The sequence below is a fragment of the Vollenhovia emeryi genome, unplaced genomic scaffold, assembly GCF_000949405.1.
Source record: "Vollenhovia emeryi isolate VEMERY1.0 unplaced genomic scaffold, V.emery_V1.0 DF939281.1, whole genome shotgun sequence".
NCBI lineage: Eukaryota > Metazoa > Arthropoda > Insecta > Hymenoptera > Formicidae > Vollenhovia > Vollenhovia emeryi.
The window spans coordinates 62,547-77,210 of NW_011967085.1; the positions used below are offsets into that span (position 1 = coordinate 62,547).

Below are 14,664 nucleotides of genomic sequence, written 5' to 3' on the forward strand. Positions count from 1 at the left end.
TATATTCTAGTATATTAAAAAATTAAACCAATTGAAATATATGTATAAGAGCAGGTCATTTTGTGTGTACGTCCACGTAAACACAAAATGACTTGCTCTTATACATATGTATATTTCAATTGGTTTAATTTTTTAATATACTAGAATATAACACTTTAAACTGTTGATGAAAATAGAATTAAAAATTTCTTGAAATTTTTAATTGCGTCTTTTTAATTTTTATGATTTTACTCCTATAATATAATCAAATTTTCAAACTAAAGTTGGAGGCAGAAGATGAGCTCCGATCGAGTCAAAATAAAAATAAAAACTTTTCAAATTTTTATTTTTAAACAAATTCGCATCGCTTCCACCTACGGGCGTTGTAAAATTAAAAAATTTTTTTGAATGCTCCACCCTATTGTATATGCTATTATTTTTATAAAATTTATGAGTGCAAATAAATAAATTTATCTTTCAAAGTGCAGCTTTCAACTTACTTCTGATCCCATTTTCGTACGATTCTACTTTCAGACTATATACTTAATATTACAAAAAAATCTGCTATTATTTAAAAAATGAATGCAAAAAGAATAGTTGTATCTTAAAGTATTTATAAATGTATTTAAATACAGATACTATTTAAATATGCGTAAGAACTATAGTATTTAAATAGTATTTAAATACATTAAATAGTATTTAAATACATGCTTAAATACATGTCAAAAAAGTATCTTATATCTTGTATTTAAATATCTTGTTTTGAAGTATCTGCCCAACCCTGATTGTAACAAATTATTGCTTAAATTAAAACGCAAGTTAACATTTAAATATGTACCGCTAAATGTAAAAGGGCACAATTGTAATATTTTATGAGAAGGCATTATAAGCTAAGACTGATGAAGGAAGCTCCACTCGAACAGCACCGGCGGCTATAATTTATCTCTACCAACTCGCTAATCTTCAATAAACAATAGAGGATGACCACGATCGTCACCCCAAGGGACAAAGAGACGAGATTTCCCCTAACACCCCCGCCATACCGAACAAGACCACTTCGTCTTCGTCGCCAAGCGCAGTTACTCTTCTACTTTTTTACCTTCAAGACGTGCGCCGACCTTATCGAATTTCAAAGTATTATTAATTCACTAGATTCTAACTTACTGTAAGAAAAACAGGAGAGACGATTTCTCTCCCGTAGGGAGGAGCGGAAAGTATTTCGCAATAAAAAATATATATACATATATGTATATTATACAGAGAATAAGACCATACTTAATTTTGGTGAGTGAATACTTATGCAATTACTGTATCTGGTTTAGACGACGGATCACTAACCCCCTAATCCCCAGTAAACCCGGTGATCGCAGGTTACGCAGGGTGACTGAAAACTAGGGAAGGATTTGAATTTACAAGATTTAATAATTACATTGATTTGTCCAGTTATACGAAGTCTCGGTCGATAATTTATATTACCCAGACGTAACAATAAATATAATTCGAATGTGTCGATAAAACAGATAACTTTAGGATCCTTTTAAACTTGAAATCCCTGAAAAATTGGGAGGAAAAGATGCGGAGAAGCATGTATGCTGACAAGACATGCTCTCTACGTTTCGTTATACTATAGTTTGTAAATTACAAAATATATACATTATTAATAATTCTACTATTACCGTAATAAATGTGCTATTATAACTGCAGTTATATACGCAAATACATTGCAATCTCAGCCACTTTAATTATTGATTATTGCTCTCTCTCTCTCTTGCGTTCGTTTACGAGCTATCAATTACTACTACGCGTGGGCACGTGACGCGTCCCGTGGAAAGTGGAGTAGCTCTTCCGTTGAACGCGGCGATCGTGACGCTACTACCGTTTTTACCTTATCTGTCAAAAGCGACAAGCGAGACCGGGCAGAGTGAACAGCCGTACGTCGAACGTGAATCCCCGCGAGACGCAGGCGACGCAATGGCGCACTGGTTTCACCGCAACGTGCTGAAAGCGACGTCGAGTCAGAAATTCGACATGAAGGTCGCCAATTCTACGGACGCCACCAGGAAGCTTTGCAGGTTAAGAAATTTCCAATGTAAATCGCCTACTGCGCATTTCACGGTCGCCACTTGTTGGCGACGATTTTTCTGTTAGTTATCGAGGACTGCGCTATCTGATAACTGCAATACGAGTCCATAGTTGTTAAAATTTACATCAACATTTATATTATAATGCATTAACTTTGCTAGTAATGGAACGTCAGTCTCCCTCGCGCCACTTTCTTATACCCAAGATTCTCCTTTTCCTTTAGAAAAAAATAAATAAATAAAGTTTCCTCTTCGTTAAGAGACACTCGTGTTTTCAGTGACTTGAAGCTGTCACGAGCGAGACTTCTGGATCTGATCAGAAATGCGAACAACACCAGCGACACGATAGAGCCTGCGTTTCTCAGTTACCTGAGTTTGCTGTACGGATTTTTGTGGGAAGTCAAGCCGTCCGAGGAAGAAGCGCAGCATGTCGGCAGACCTAATCCCAGCAAGCTCAGAAATGTTCTCGTATTCAAGTGGACACACACGTTACTCGGCAGCGGCACATTGTAATTAATTGTAAAAAGAACGTTTACACGAGTGGCAATTCTAGGACGACCCCTGAACGATTTCAGGGCGGTCTCTTATTAAAAACTTTCTATTTAAGTTCCAGCGCCGATTCTGTTTACGAGGCTGCAAACATGAGCGTCAACGTAGGCCTTTGGTTCATGAAGCATGCGGCGATGATTGCTGCGAAAGATGAGTAAGTGTGAATTAAAGAAAAACACTTTTAATTAATCCTCAATGAACGTCATTATATAAAAATGTGGAGAAGAATGCTCTCTTTCTCTCTCAAAATTATAATTCATTAATTTACTAATTATGGTACATGTGTCATAATTATAGCATAACGATGAACGAAGCTAAAGAAGTGCACAGCATGCTAAGACGAGCCGCCGGAATCTTTACTTTTGTGCAGACCGAGTTTTTGCCACAGCTGGCCAATCCACCGCCTCTGGGAAGTGATTTAGACCCTCGTGTACTAAACGCATACGTTAATCAGTGCACAGCGGAGGCACAAGAAGGTTGTACCCATGCGAGAACGTGATTCTGTCGAGTTTAATCGCGCTTACGTAGTCCCTTTATCATTCTTTTAATAGTGACCGTAGCTAGAGCGGTAGAGCTGAAACATAACTCCAGCTTGATAACAGCTTTAGCCAACGAGACTAGCAAGTTGTTCCTGGACGCTGCCAATACTCTTCGTCCATTCAAGCCAGAGATATCGGCTCAGTGGACGAAATATCTGGAACTGAAAGCAGCGTTTTATCAATCTTATGTGAGTCAAATTTGTAAAGATCCAGCGATCGCTCGGCTACAAATTGAGAATTTTCTTCTTATTTCTCGCTCGCATTTTTGCACTTTGTAATCTTACTCGCGCCCCAATTTCTCCAGGCCTACAATTATTGCGGTGAAAACCTGCTGGCAATGGACAAATGCGGCGAGGCGATACGAGCGATGCAGGAAAGCGATATGTGTTTGCAGAAGGCGAAAGCGCTCTGTCAAGAGTACGGGAAAACGAGCGGGCCTGCGCCGCGCGTCAAGCCGGATCAACACGCCGTGTTTAAACGCTTGGCGCCCATAGTGAAGCTCACGCTCGACAAGTGTAATCGGGAAAACGGTTTGATGTAACTGTCTTGTTTGGATTTTTTTATTATTTTAATGTGACACGTTACTTTAAAGTATGTGTGCCGTTTAAACAGCGCATTAATCCGAATTCAAATATTATAGATATCATCATACAGTACCGGGTGAAGTTCCACTCTTGGATACCAAGGCCACTTACGGCTTGGTCAGCCCGATCGACTTCCAAATGCCGGCACTCAATCCCATCTGGAATCTGGGTACGTATAGTATAACCGGAGTGCCGGCGGCGAAAGCCGGGAAGGAGCAAAATTTGCCGCCGGTTAAGGAAGAGGCGGTTCATCAGAGCAACAAGGAGCCGAAAAACGCAAGCGGTTGCACGCTACAATAAGGCTCTCTCCACGTGCAACGATATAGGCCGTTTGTAAATGCTTTTCTGTCTTTTCGTCACCGGTGATATTAATTTTAATTGCGAGAGACATGTGCGGACGGCATTCGACTGAGCGTGGCGTATGTGCGCGTACCATATGCGCACGAGTACAAATCCCGTTGTGTGAAACGTTAAGTATTAATTATTAGATAAGAAGAGAAATTGTCTATTATTGTGCAGATGCATTTCATTGTATCAAAGTATTAAATGTCGCGCCGCGCAACGGATAGGCAACCGACTACAAAAGCAAAACTATGACTTGCCGGCGTAAACGGACGGGCAGAAATGCCTGGACGTTTCTCTAAGTATAGAATACATTATAGAAATGTCCAGGCGTTCCTGCCCCTGTCTTTGCACGTCTGTTTCGTTTTGCACATGTCTAAAACTCTTTTAGCGGACGTTTGCGTAACCATCAATACGAAATGACACATGCGAAGCGATTCGTATGTAATTTGCTTCTATCGTACGCAATCAATACGGCTATCATTGTAGATACATACAATTCCTTGCTCAAAGAAGGGAATTTTATCAATGTCGCAGGCATTACTTTAATCGCTTTGTTCGACCTAGTCAAATGTTTTAACGAAACTAAATTTTTTTACTCGGTAACGCGAGGGAGATCCTCGCATGTGCATGCAATGCGCGTATTGTAACAAAGAGACGTATGCAATCTTTTTCTACATATTTTTTATAAGCTATAGGTTTAAACTCGACGTTCAATTCAGATTGCAAAAATATATAATATATGTATGAAAATGTCTCAAGAGAAAGAAGCAAATGTTAAACTAATGCCAAGCATTAGTTATTGCTGAATTATAGCAATTATCTTTGTTAATAATTATAATTTGTGATATGCAAAGCATTTATATATGTATATGTATACATGACCAGTGTGTTAACTATCGAGATTGAGAACTTGTGGGCCGCCGCGCCCGCTATTGGCTTTCGAAAATCACTTATGTATACACACGATAAAAGTTTTCGTTAGCTGTTAAATAATTTAAGAAGGTAACTTTTGTGTGCAATATATTACCGAGATTAATGTAGCAATATCTTATCTATGTAACATAGATAATAAACGAGTATTACGTCGCAAGAGTCGCATTTTACATTCAAACGCGTCTCTCACGTAACAGTAATTACGCGTTGAAGCTAAACGCGCATAAATTCTGCAAAAATCAATGAACAAAACGGAACCTTTGCACCTACGCTGCCCCGATAACAATAATTCGAATTTAAAATGTCAGAGCGTCGCCGCGCGGCTCTCGTGGAGCCATCGGGCGTTCCGATTGGCCGGCGGCTGGGGAGTTTGTCGGGCCGCTCCGGGAGTCCCCGGTGACTTGCCGCGCGACGACCAATCGGCTGGCGCGTCCGATGTCGCCGGTCGAAGCGACGTTATCCAATTGGCCCGCGATAATCCCGTTCGCGGCCGCGCGCGCCTAACCTGACCCCGCGGCCGACCATGGGCATTCGATCGGATCTCGCGACACGGACGGGACGCGCGAGTCGTCCGCTGCTCCTGCTGCCCTGAAGTTGACGATGACGCGTGGCTCCGTCGCGGTGATGAAATAGCGAACGCCGTCGGCGAGGAGAGACACAACGGTGGCAGTGGCGACGAGCACGCGGTCCGACTGAGGATGCCGTTGTCGGGGCGACGCGGCCCGACCAGGTCCACCGAGCTGGAGTAGACCCTTGAGCTGACGCGTGAAACGTAAATACGCCCGTGACGAAGCAGCGGCTCGAGAACGTCCAGGTCGGCGCGCGGTCCCTTCCTCGAGTCGCCGTGAGTCGAGAGGTAAGCGGGACCGCCTGGCGTCGTCGTCGTCGCCGTCGGTTCGCCCCGATGCCCGAGCACTCCGAATCGCGGCGGGACAACCTTCAATGACAACATCGGGTCGTATGTATATACTTGGCGCCTCGGCGGCAGCGAACGCTCGCGTGGCCGATAAAACGCTGGTCATTTCGCTTGTTGTTAATGTGTAAATGCCAAAACGTGCGGCTCGATGAGGAACATAAATTACACGCCGAGTTATCTTGGAGACTTGCCCGGGTTTGTTAGAGATATCTGTCGTCTCGTAGCTTCCGTTCTATTGATTCCCGCGTGTAAATCTACTTTATACAAGGAAACATTCGGTGCGCTTACGTAAAATGAATGTCGAATATAATTTTCCTCCGTTCCGTTCGATCCCGTACACGTTAGCAGTGCTGGGTAATTCCAAGTCCTTAAATGCTCTTAATCTTCCGGAGGTCTCGATTAATGTTTTCCTCAACACTCGGCAATTCCTGTCTGTCCCCAAGCAGAGCAGAGGATAAAAATGGAGAAGCAGCGCAGCAGTAGAGACGCGGTGGAGGAGGAGGAGCTGGAAAACATTGAGAACATGATAATTAACGAAGTGGATGGCTTACCGAACCTACATCCAAACTACGAACAGCTGGAGCTCAAATTCAAGAGGGAGAGGGACGACGCAAATATGAGATCGATCGACGAGCTGGTCCACGACGAGGATCTGCCAACCTCCGTAATCGTTACGAACGTAGATCCTCGGGTTTTCAAGTGCGACGACCTGAAGGTAATAAATATTCAGCACGAGATACCGCAATAACGGAGAAATCCCTGGTTACATTGTGCGATGTCTCGCGTCTTACAGTCGGCCATGGAGAATCTTTTCAAACAGTTCGGAGAGGACGCTACGTTTCAATACTTCAGATCCTTCAGAAGAATGAGGGTAAACTACAATTCCCCCAGTGCCGCGGCGAACGCGAGGATACAGCTGCATCAGTCGCACTTCGGGGAAACTGATATCAATTGTTACTTTGCACAACCGGTGACGCCTATAGGTGCGTAATCGTCGTGGGATTCTAGAATTAAATGCCGTCGGGCTTATGAAATTACTGAAAGTTGGCGATAAAGAGCGGGCTTTAATGTGCGAATCAATTTTAACTTGCAGACATGGAAGATCAGCATCTTCACCCACCTGCGCTTACCAAACAGTTCCTCATATCTCCTCCCGCTTCTCCGCCGGTCGGTTGGCAGCCACGTGAGGAAGGAGAGCCACTCGTTAATTACGACCTGATAGCCGCCATAGCCAATTTATCCGCAGGTTACTATTGATCCTTATAATTTTCAACCTGCGCCCAATTTTGCGCTTTACGCCAACAATTAACATTGCAGGCGGCACACACGAGATACATCCAGGAGGGTCGGGGCAGCCAGGCATAGTCGTGCACGTGTGCGAGAACGCGAATCCGACGAAGAGTACGGCCCGCATCCAACACACGCGGTGTCCGGAACACTAATTAATTACCGCCCTTTATCCGCGTCTCGGATTTCTCACACGATACGTTTTTAATGTCCCGTTAAAGCGCCAGATACGAATTGGCGCGAGGGCGCTCTAGCGAGTGACTTTAAACTAGCGTTAAATCGGGGATTGTAATTCGAAAATTGATTGCGCGCGCGCGGTTGGTATTTAATTGGCGAAAGTAACGCGTTGTGAAAAAACAATTGTAGCTCGATACGGCGCAGACAACGATTGCGGCGTCTGGTATTTAGCAAACTTCCCGCGAGTAGCAGTGATCTATAAATACTAACGACCTATAAATATCCGTTGTTATATATCGATGAGGATATAAAATTCGTTTGTGTTTATCCATTGAGAATTCATCAACGGTACGCTTGCGCTCTGTTTCTCAAACTATACACGGTGGGGATTCGAGGAATTAAATAAATTTGGCCTATATCGTTTCTACGTTTCACTCAGTGTCAATGATTGCATATCGTGAGAGACATTACGTCCGATCTGATTAAGCCAACGATTAATGCGTCGGCGACAAAAATCGTTAGGGATGTATTCAGAGATCTTGCAATTCTACCTCTCATTGTCAGTGTGTTAATTGTATTCTTAAACAGCACGTAATAACAATCTTGTTGTAAATCCACAAATGATACTAATGTTAGAATAATCGATCGAATCAAAAACGTTCGACTTTAACAGCTTTCTTTCGTTGTTTATTTGTTCTCGTGGATCTCTCTCTTTCCGTTTCGAAAGAGAGGGAGAAACGCTTTCAAAATTATCTCTATTGAATTTCTCGTCCTGTGTTTTGCGTGCATGCGAGAAGAAAATCTACGGAAATATATGGCATTAATATGTATGTGATACGTGTGCGTATACGAATGTATATTACTCGAAAACTATCGTGTGGCTCTTCGTTCTGTGTTTTCCGTAGAAAGCTAGTTCGCATTAGCTATGAACGTTAAATGCTATCCTAAAGCTAATATCTCTATGGTCTCTTGTTAATGAAGTTTACGAAAACTTATTGTTATCACTCTGGTCTTTAAGAGGATTAAGTTAGCGAAAAGAGAAGAATAAGCTAGAGAGATATCGAGACGTGATCATATCAGCGTTACTGATTTATGCCGAGGCAGTGTGGTGATTGTGTATATGTATATAATGTTCTGTACGTGAAACGTATATATATATATATATTTCCTGCAAGATCTGTGACCTACAAACAATTGTTGAATATTTATAAATACTTTATAGCAGAACTTACTTTTGTATAGTGTGGTTACCGTTTACATTGTCCCGGCGATGAAATGATGTGAAACCGTTTTGTCATTTAGTTTTCTTTACAACAATTCCGTACATCCTAAATAATACGAATAATTATTACACCAGAGAAAATAATGTACAAATGATTTGTATCAAAGAGAGAAAATATAAATATAAATTATTTTACGTTAAAATTCTGAGATACTATATTATATACAATATATATACGTAGCCTAACGTAAGTGCTACTTGTTGCCGCGTGAAATTTATTGCATAATAATAATAGCAGTAGGTAAAATGAAAATCGTTTCGATAAGGACGTATTGTACACAGTTATGAAATACTCTGTCGTTTAATTCATCATTGAGATTTTATACCATTACACTCGTCTTTCACTTGAAGTTATATAAAAGCTTTATACACATAACCGTCGTTATTATTTGCTTAAATAACTACTTTTTCTGACTTATTCCGACGATTTCGTATCATCGTGGCTGTTCCAGATGTAGAAAAAATCATCGTACAAAGACGCACGCATTTCTATCACCGTTAAAATCAAGTTTGGTGTTGCGAGGTATATATGCTTACACGCATTGAAGTATTGTAGGCCATTCGTCGACGTTATCCGTCGGGCTTTTTAATATGTATTCTGAGAATGAAAATTATAAACATCCTTCGAACGCCGTCCGCAAATTTGATTATAAATTCTAGGGTTAAATCAAGAGTGTGTTACACCGTGTAGAGAATGTCCGAACGAATGTTCTCCAGTAATTCACATCTAATTAGTGACGAGTAAATCCGTATGTAAAACATTATATAGTATACATATATATAATATTTTATTCAAGTATATGCGAATTTTATTGTTTACGATTGAATTTAATGCAACATACATATATACGTGCACTATCGTTCAGATTTGTGCAAGGATCTATCGCTTTTAGTGCCAAATTGTTGCTGCATGTCGATAATGTACAATGGAGGCTTTTCATAAATTTAGTTGAAGTACGGACTCGAGAACAAAAATATATATAAAAACATTTCGGGAATATTTTTTTAGCAAGTACAAACGATTAAAATAGCGATAATGCCATCGATGTATATACATATTATTCTCATTTTAATATTCGACTTTCTCTTCTTTAATTAGATTAATATAGATCAATGCCAAAATAAACGGTAAATGCTAGTTTTATCGTGGTACGATATTGTACATCTCTCTTATTATTATTGCGACACTTTCTCCAGTTTTGCTATACATTTCACTTTATTAATGTTCAATAATCAGAAACTGTCGAGTGGAGATGATTGCAACTTTTCCTATAGACTTCTTATCTCAAGACTGAATGCAACAGTACATCGTCGGCTCTTTCTTTTCGCTGCACTGTAAGAAAAGAGGTAAAACATAATCGCGCAATGCGACGGACTCGAACGTATCCTCATCAGAAAACTAAATCCTTCTTTTTTTTATAAAAATATAATATTAACCACAGAGCTCGAACAATCTCGCATGTATATATAATCCCGTGTTATGCCATGTACACAAACGTATTAATATCATCGTCGTGTCTCCGAATATATTTGTGTTCGATGAGCCATTCGATCTGTTCCTTTATCATCTTTTTGCTCGGTAAAAACATATTTTTTAATATATCCACTAGTTCGGTCTGTAGTTGCGCGTTAGTGATCTTCTTGCGCATCTTTAAGATTTTGATGATAGCTTCCTATAGTCGCACAAAAGATGTGAATTATTCATAGTCAGTAATTAAAATGTCGATCGATATTTTTCCATGTAAAAGTTTATACCGTACCTGAACCCGTAATATTCTGAGTTGCACGATAGATTGATTATCCTCTTCTCTGCTACGTTCCGTTGATAATTGAAGACGCCCTATCAAATTAATTTTTCCCCGCTTTTGCATCTTGCCATTTTTTCTAAAATAGAAACATCGCAATCAGTAATTTACTTACTATTACATTCCGAACAAACGGCACGTTACTGTCCACACGTGAACACCAAATCCAGAAATACATACGAGACAATCGTCAAGACAAATGATTATGTACTATCCGCTGTGCGACATTGTTTGTTAATTAAATACTAACACAATCGCAAATTCTTGATTAACCCAAAATCTTGTGTCGTTCGCAAAGTCTTTCGGGGTAGTGGCATGTGGTTCCACCAAAAGAAGTTGCCGTTTTAACTTCGGGAAGGCACACAAAGACCACAGAGTCCGTCTCAGCTCGGGATCCGGAAGCTCGGTGGCCAACCGGAGATTCTCGTAGGATATCTTTTCGTTGGGTCGTTGATTCCAGGCGAACAACACCGCCATTTGGAAGGTCGTTACGTCTATATCGAAGCGTCCCACTTTATTTGCAAATGTTATCTGAAACGTCCACGTCGTGACATGTGCAGAGTTGGAATTAACACGCTTTGAGTGTTGCACAAGCGTGGATAGAACTTTGTTAATATATTAAGTACCGTGCCGTTCGACATGTGATGATGCCACTGCAACTTCCTCCCGCTATGCTTTTTCTTATAAAATTCCTCGACCTCCGGAATATAATCTTCCAACTGAAGCGGCAAACTCACGGTGACGCGTTCGCTACCCCTGGCCCATGCACCCGCATTGAGAATCTGCCGGAAATATTGCAAACTTTGAAATGTCCATCTTTTACGTATTTTTCCATTGTTTCATACTAATCGTAAACAAAGCGACTTATAAAGTTGCAGAGAAACGTACAGTTACCTTAATATTTATGCTATCCGCAATAGCAGCTCGGCATTGTTCTTTAAATTGTTGATTCAAGTCCTGAGACACTTTAATATCTTGGAACATACGAGCTAATTTATTAACAAAGTCCGCGGGCATACCGACTTCGCGAAGCATGTCCACCATATTTTCCTCCTTCTCCGAATCCGTTGTCGTATCTAATATTAGCCGTCTAGTTAAATGCGCCTTATGATAACGCATAAATACGTCCTTATTTTGAACGTACTTTAGCACCAACAGCTAAAATAAAATGCGATACAGAATTTGGTCAGAGAGGATTAGATCTCTAATTCAAGTATGAATGTAACGATCTCGTCGCTTATACTGACCACATCCTTCAGTTTACTCTCGATTTCGTCAGTAGTTAGTTTCTTACTGAGTGGTGTTTTTCTAAGAAGCATATCACAGAAATTTGCTAAGAGCTCCGGACACTTTGACTCGGCTAGTCCGTTCGAATTATTAGTAATAGGTCTATTATTTAGAACGGACGCGCCACCGATTCCAGAGCCCTGCCGTGTAGGCAATTCTAATTTAAATACCGTGGCGTCGTTCACAACGAGCTTATAAGCTTTATCTCGTGCTGTAAGAAACCGCGGATCATCATCGAACGCCTCTTTAACGAGCGTGGAAAATCTATGGAAAAGATCTAACAGTCTTTCCACGTATTTCTCGGAATCTTGAGTGATAACGTCTACAGCTGCCATCATATCCGCTAGACCCGCGCTCGCGATATGTTCTTCCAAGTTTCTCAGCATAGGAATCACGCCGTCGGGCACTCTGTCCATTAGTTTCAGCATGAGGCGAAGTTCTACAATCATTCGCTCTCGTTAATCGCAGCAGCGACACCGTAGAATCGAACGCGTCGCAAGCCGAGTACCGTTACAGTATTTTTATTGCGAAATTACGCGGCGGGCGATCACTTACTGTCAGTTTGATTATGTTGTATCATGTGCGGACACTCGGCGAGTATCGCCGTCTTGAAGGTCGCGACCAACACCTTCACGCAACAGTCCGTTAACCGTTGCATACTCGCGGTATTCGGCTCCAAGTATTTCTGAGCGCGCGCCTCCTCCTCCCTCAGCTTCAAGTCGGCGTAGCGCATATAATTTTCTACCCCCTGCATAGACAGATACTCCTGCGCTTTCATCCAGTAGAACGCCTCGGTGGCCTGTATATAAGCCGCCTCGAAATTTTCCCTATATATCTGAAGCTTGTCCATCGGATTTGAGCACAGGTTCACTGAAACGTTACGACATTAAGCCATCAATGAAGCAATATTTTGCCACACGCAAACTCGGCTTGTGCCGCTTCATTTATTACCATAGGATTCTCTGACGCCGATAACTAGCTGGGAATCGAACGCCTCGCCGTTTCTCTCAGCCTGTACTAATCTCATGGCCACATCCTGGAGTCTCTGCTTTATCTCATTAAATATACTGTGGTTCCAACTGTCCAGCATTAGCTGTGCAACAGACAGGAGTCAGATTGTGCAAAATTACACAGCATTGATCACATCACTCGAGCTTTACCTTCCTAACAATGTCGTCGGGCTGATTCTTCTTCTGCCCAGTGCTAGTTTTTCCTGCGAGATACGTTTCTAGTTGCCTAAACGGCGTCGGTAAATAATTACATTGGGTAAAAAATTTCCTCCACTCAGCAATGTACGCTTTCAACAACGCCTGTTCCTCTTGATGCGCTAAAACTCTCTGCACAAAGCCACAACGTATACTCGATCGCTTCGACGAGACAACGTAAACAAGATATGTCAAAGCCCTTGGTTTTTCTCTTACCTGTTGAGCTTGTTTTATAAAATCCATTATATCATCGTGCAAAGCTTCGTGCAACTTGGGAGGCCCCTTGTCGTCCCACAGGCATACGTGAACGGAGTAAAACAAATCCTGCCATTCCCCCTGCGTCACTGGCTCCTGCTTGAGCAGCTTCAGAATAATCGGACGCATGTACGGCCATTTGTCCTCGAACGTGAATTGCGTCTTGTCCTGAATATCAACACCACGTGTTAGACCAACGGAAACAAGACCGGGGTACATGTCGGGGGACACGCGCCACGCGAATTCGAACAATCGTCGCGACGTGGACCGTTGACGCAACGGGAGGGGGGGGGGGAAGACTCTTGAATCGGAGAGATTGAAATATCGACGCTGGTTGTTTCGCGTGGTCGGGACGCGCCCGTTATCGGCGGCGAGATAACATTGACCCTCGGCCGGACGGGACCCCGGGGGCCAAGCCCCGCGGTCCCTCTCGCTCGCGCTGGAACTCAGCTCGCGCCGCGACTAACCTTCATGTACGTCGTCATGACAGACTCTTAACGTGCACGTCCACCAGGATTCACAGGACTGCGCCAATGAGCACGCACGAGCGGGCGGTCTTCGTCGTGGAGTCTCTGCCAGCCGACGGCGAATATTCGTCGGGAGCCGGTGACGGGATTCAATTATCAGCGTGGGACGCGGCGTGGCGTGGGCAGCATCGCGCCAGAACCATGCGATCGCTCGCCCCTCGTGACAGCTCCCGGAGCGTCGTCTCCACGGAGAGAGAGGAAGAACCCGAAGAACAACGTATTCGCGTGTGTCTCTCCTGCCGGAACTCCCCGTGTACGCCGCGCGCGACCGCGCGATAAAGTCCCTCTCGCACGCGCGCGGGGCACGTGCCGTCGCAATTCCCTATGCGTCGCCCCGCGCGATTGGACGGGCCGCGGTGTTCCGATTCGAGCCGGGCTGCTCTGCGCACGCGCGGCGACACGACGTCAGTAGAGTGCCTAGGGTTAGTGGAATGGGGCACTGTTGCACCCCGCTATCAAGAGTTTGAAGAGTATAAAAGTTGTTTCTAAAAAGTTATCAAAAATGTTTACACACATATACATATGTATGTAAAAATAGATGTAATTTATACAATTTAATTATTTTACAAATAGAAAGTACAAGTCCTAGTCTACAATAGATGATTTAAGCCTCCGCTACAATGATTCTCGGTTGTCTACAATGGTCGTAGTCGTAGTCGCTCGATAAGAATTGACCAATCGCAGTCGATTATTCTTACGACTACGACCATTGTAGACAGAACCGAGAATCATTGTAGCGGAGGCTTGAGTAGAATGTGCGACTGTGATTGACTACGTTTCCACCAAGGGTCAGAGTCGGGCTAGAGTCGGGTCAGAATCGGGTTGGGGTGAGCGTTTTTGCGGTGGAAACACCTAACCCCAACTCGATTCTGACCCAGTTTGGTGTTTCCACCGCAAAAACGCTCACCCCAAC

The 14,664-nt window shown here is 42.8% G+C and overlaps 3 protein-coding genes across 6 annotated transcripts; 2 read left to right on the forward strand and 1 right to left on the reverse strand.

Annotated features, from left to right (window-relative positions):
• The first annotated feature begins 1,803 nt into the window (after positions 1-1,803).
• On the forward strand, positions 1,804-5,167 carry LOC105559313 (BRO1 domain-containing protein BROX-like). Its single transcript, XM_012007509.1, has 7 exons — positions 1,804-2,051; positions 2,339-2,569; positions 2,668-2,763; positions 2,907-3,085; positions 3,161-3,336; positions 3,453-3,685; positions 3,789-5,167. Exons 1-7 carry the CDS (start codon positions 1,951-1,953, stop codon positions 4,030-4,032), a joined length of 1,260 nt encoding a protein of 419 aa, XP_011862899.1. The 5' UTR covers positions 1,804-1,950; the 3' UTR covers positions 4,033-5,167.
• A 344-nt stretch (positions 5,168-5,511) lies between these two features.
• Positions 5,512-8,815, forward strand: LOC105559314 (protein sarah). Of its 2 annotated transcripts, none has more exons than XM_012007511.1 (5): positions 5,512-5,866; positions 6,370-6,641; positions 6,720-6,909; positions 7,020-7,172; positions 7,244-8,815. In XM_012007511.1, exons 2-5 carry the CDS (start codon positions 6,387-6,389, stop codon positions 7,366-7,368), a joined length of 723 nt encoding a protein of 240 aa, XP_011862901.1. In that variant the 5' UTR covers positions 5,512-5,866; positions 6,370-6,386; the 3' UTR covers positions 7,369-8,815. The 2 variants fall into 2 exon arrangements, with proteins under 2 accessions (XP_011862901.1, XP_011862900.1); XM_012007510.1 differs by lacking the exon at positions 5,512-5,866 and adding an exon at positions 5,890-5,968.
• A 162-nt stretch (positions 8,816-8,977) lies between these two features.
• Positions 8,978-14,028, reverse strand: LOC105559315 (cullin-5). Of its 3 annotated transcripts, XM_012007513.1 has the most exons (12): positions 13,692-14,028; positions 13,186-13,392; positions 12,925-13,101; positions 12,716-12,857; positions 12,320-12,634; positions 11,725-12,203; positions 11,366-11,635; positions 11,104-11,259; positions 10,728-11,008; positions 10,433-10,556; positions 10,110-10,345; positions 8,978-10,005 (listed from the first exon to the last, which is right to left on the reverse strand). In XM_012007513.1, the coding sequence occupies exons 1-11, from the start codon at positions 13,707-13,709 to the stop codon at positions 10,151-10,153; spliced, it is 2,364 nt and encodes a 787-aa protein (XP_011862903.1). In that variant the 5' UTR covers positions 13,710-14,028; the 3' UTR covers positions 8,978-10,005; positions 10,110-10,150. The 3 variants fall into 3 exon arrangements, with proteins under 3 accessions (XP_011862903.1, XP_011862902.1, XP_011862904.1); XM_012007512.1 differs by having other exon boundaries at positions 8,978-10,345; XM_012007514.1 differs by having other exon boundaries at positions 8,978-10,345; positions 11,372-11,635; positions 13,692-14,027.
• Positions 14,029-14,664: the final 636 nt, after the last annotated feature.

Bases quoted from the DNA above. Each gene is read 5' to 3' on its own strand.
- LOC105559313 (XM_012007509.1), top strand. From the start codon at position 1,951: ATGGCGCACTGGTTTCACCGCAACGTGCTGAAAGCGACGTCGAGTCAG. The intron at 2,052-2,338 runs GTTAAGAAATTT...TCGTGTTTTCAG, and splicing joins GCCACCAGGAAGCTTTGCAG to TGACTTGAAGCTGTCACGAG. The intron at 2,570-2,667 runs GTAATTAATTGT...TTTCTATTTAAG, and splicing joins TTACTCGGCAGCGGCACATT to TTCCAGCGCCGATTCTGTTT.
- LOC105559314 (XM_012007510.1), top strand. The intron at 6,642-6,719 runs GTAATAAATATT...CGCGTCTTACAG, and splicing joins TCAAGTGCGACGACCTGAAG to TCGGCCATGGAGAATCTTTT. The intron at 6,910-7,019 runs GTGCGTAATCGT...TTTAACTTGCAG, and splicing joins ACAACCGGTGACGCCTATAG to ACATGGAAGATCAGCATCTT.
- LOC105559315 (XM_012007513.1), bottom strand. The intron at 13,102-13,185 runs GTAAGAGAAAAA...GGCTTTGTGCAG, and splicing joins TTATAAAACAAGCTCAACAG to AGAGTTTTAGCGCATCAAGA. The intron at 10,346-10,432 runs GTACGGTATAAA...GTGCGACTATAG, and splicing joins TCAGAATATTACGGGTTCAG to GAAGCTATCATCAAAATCTT.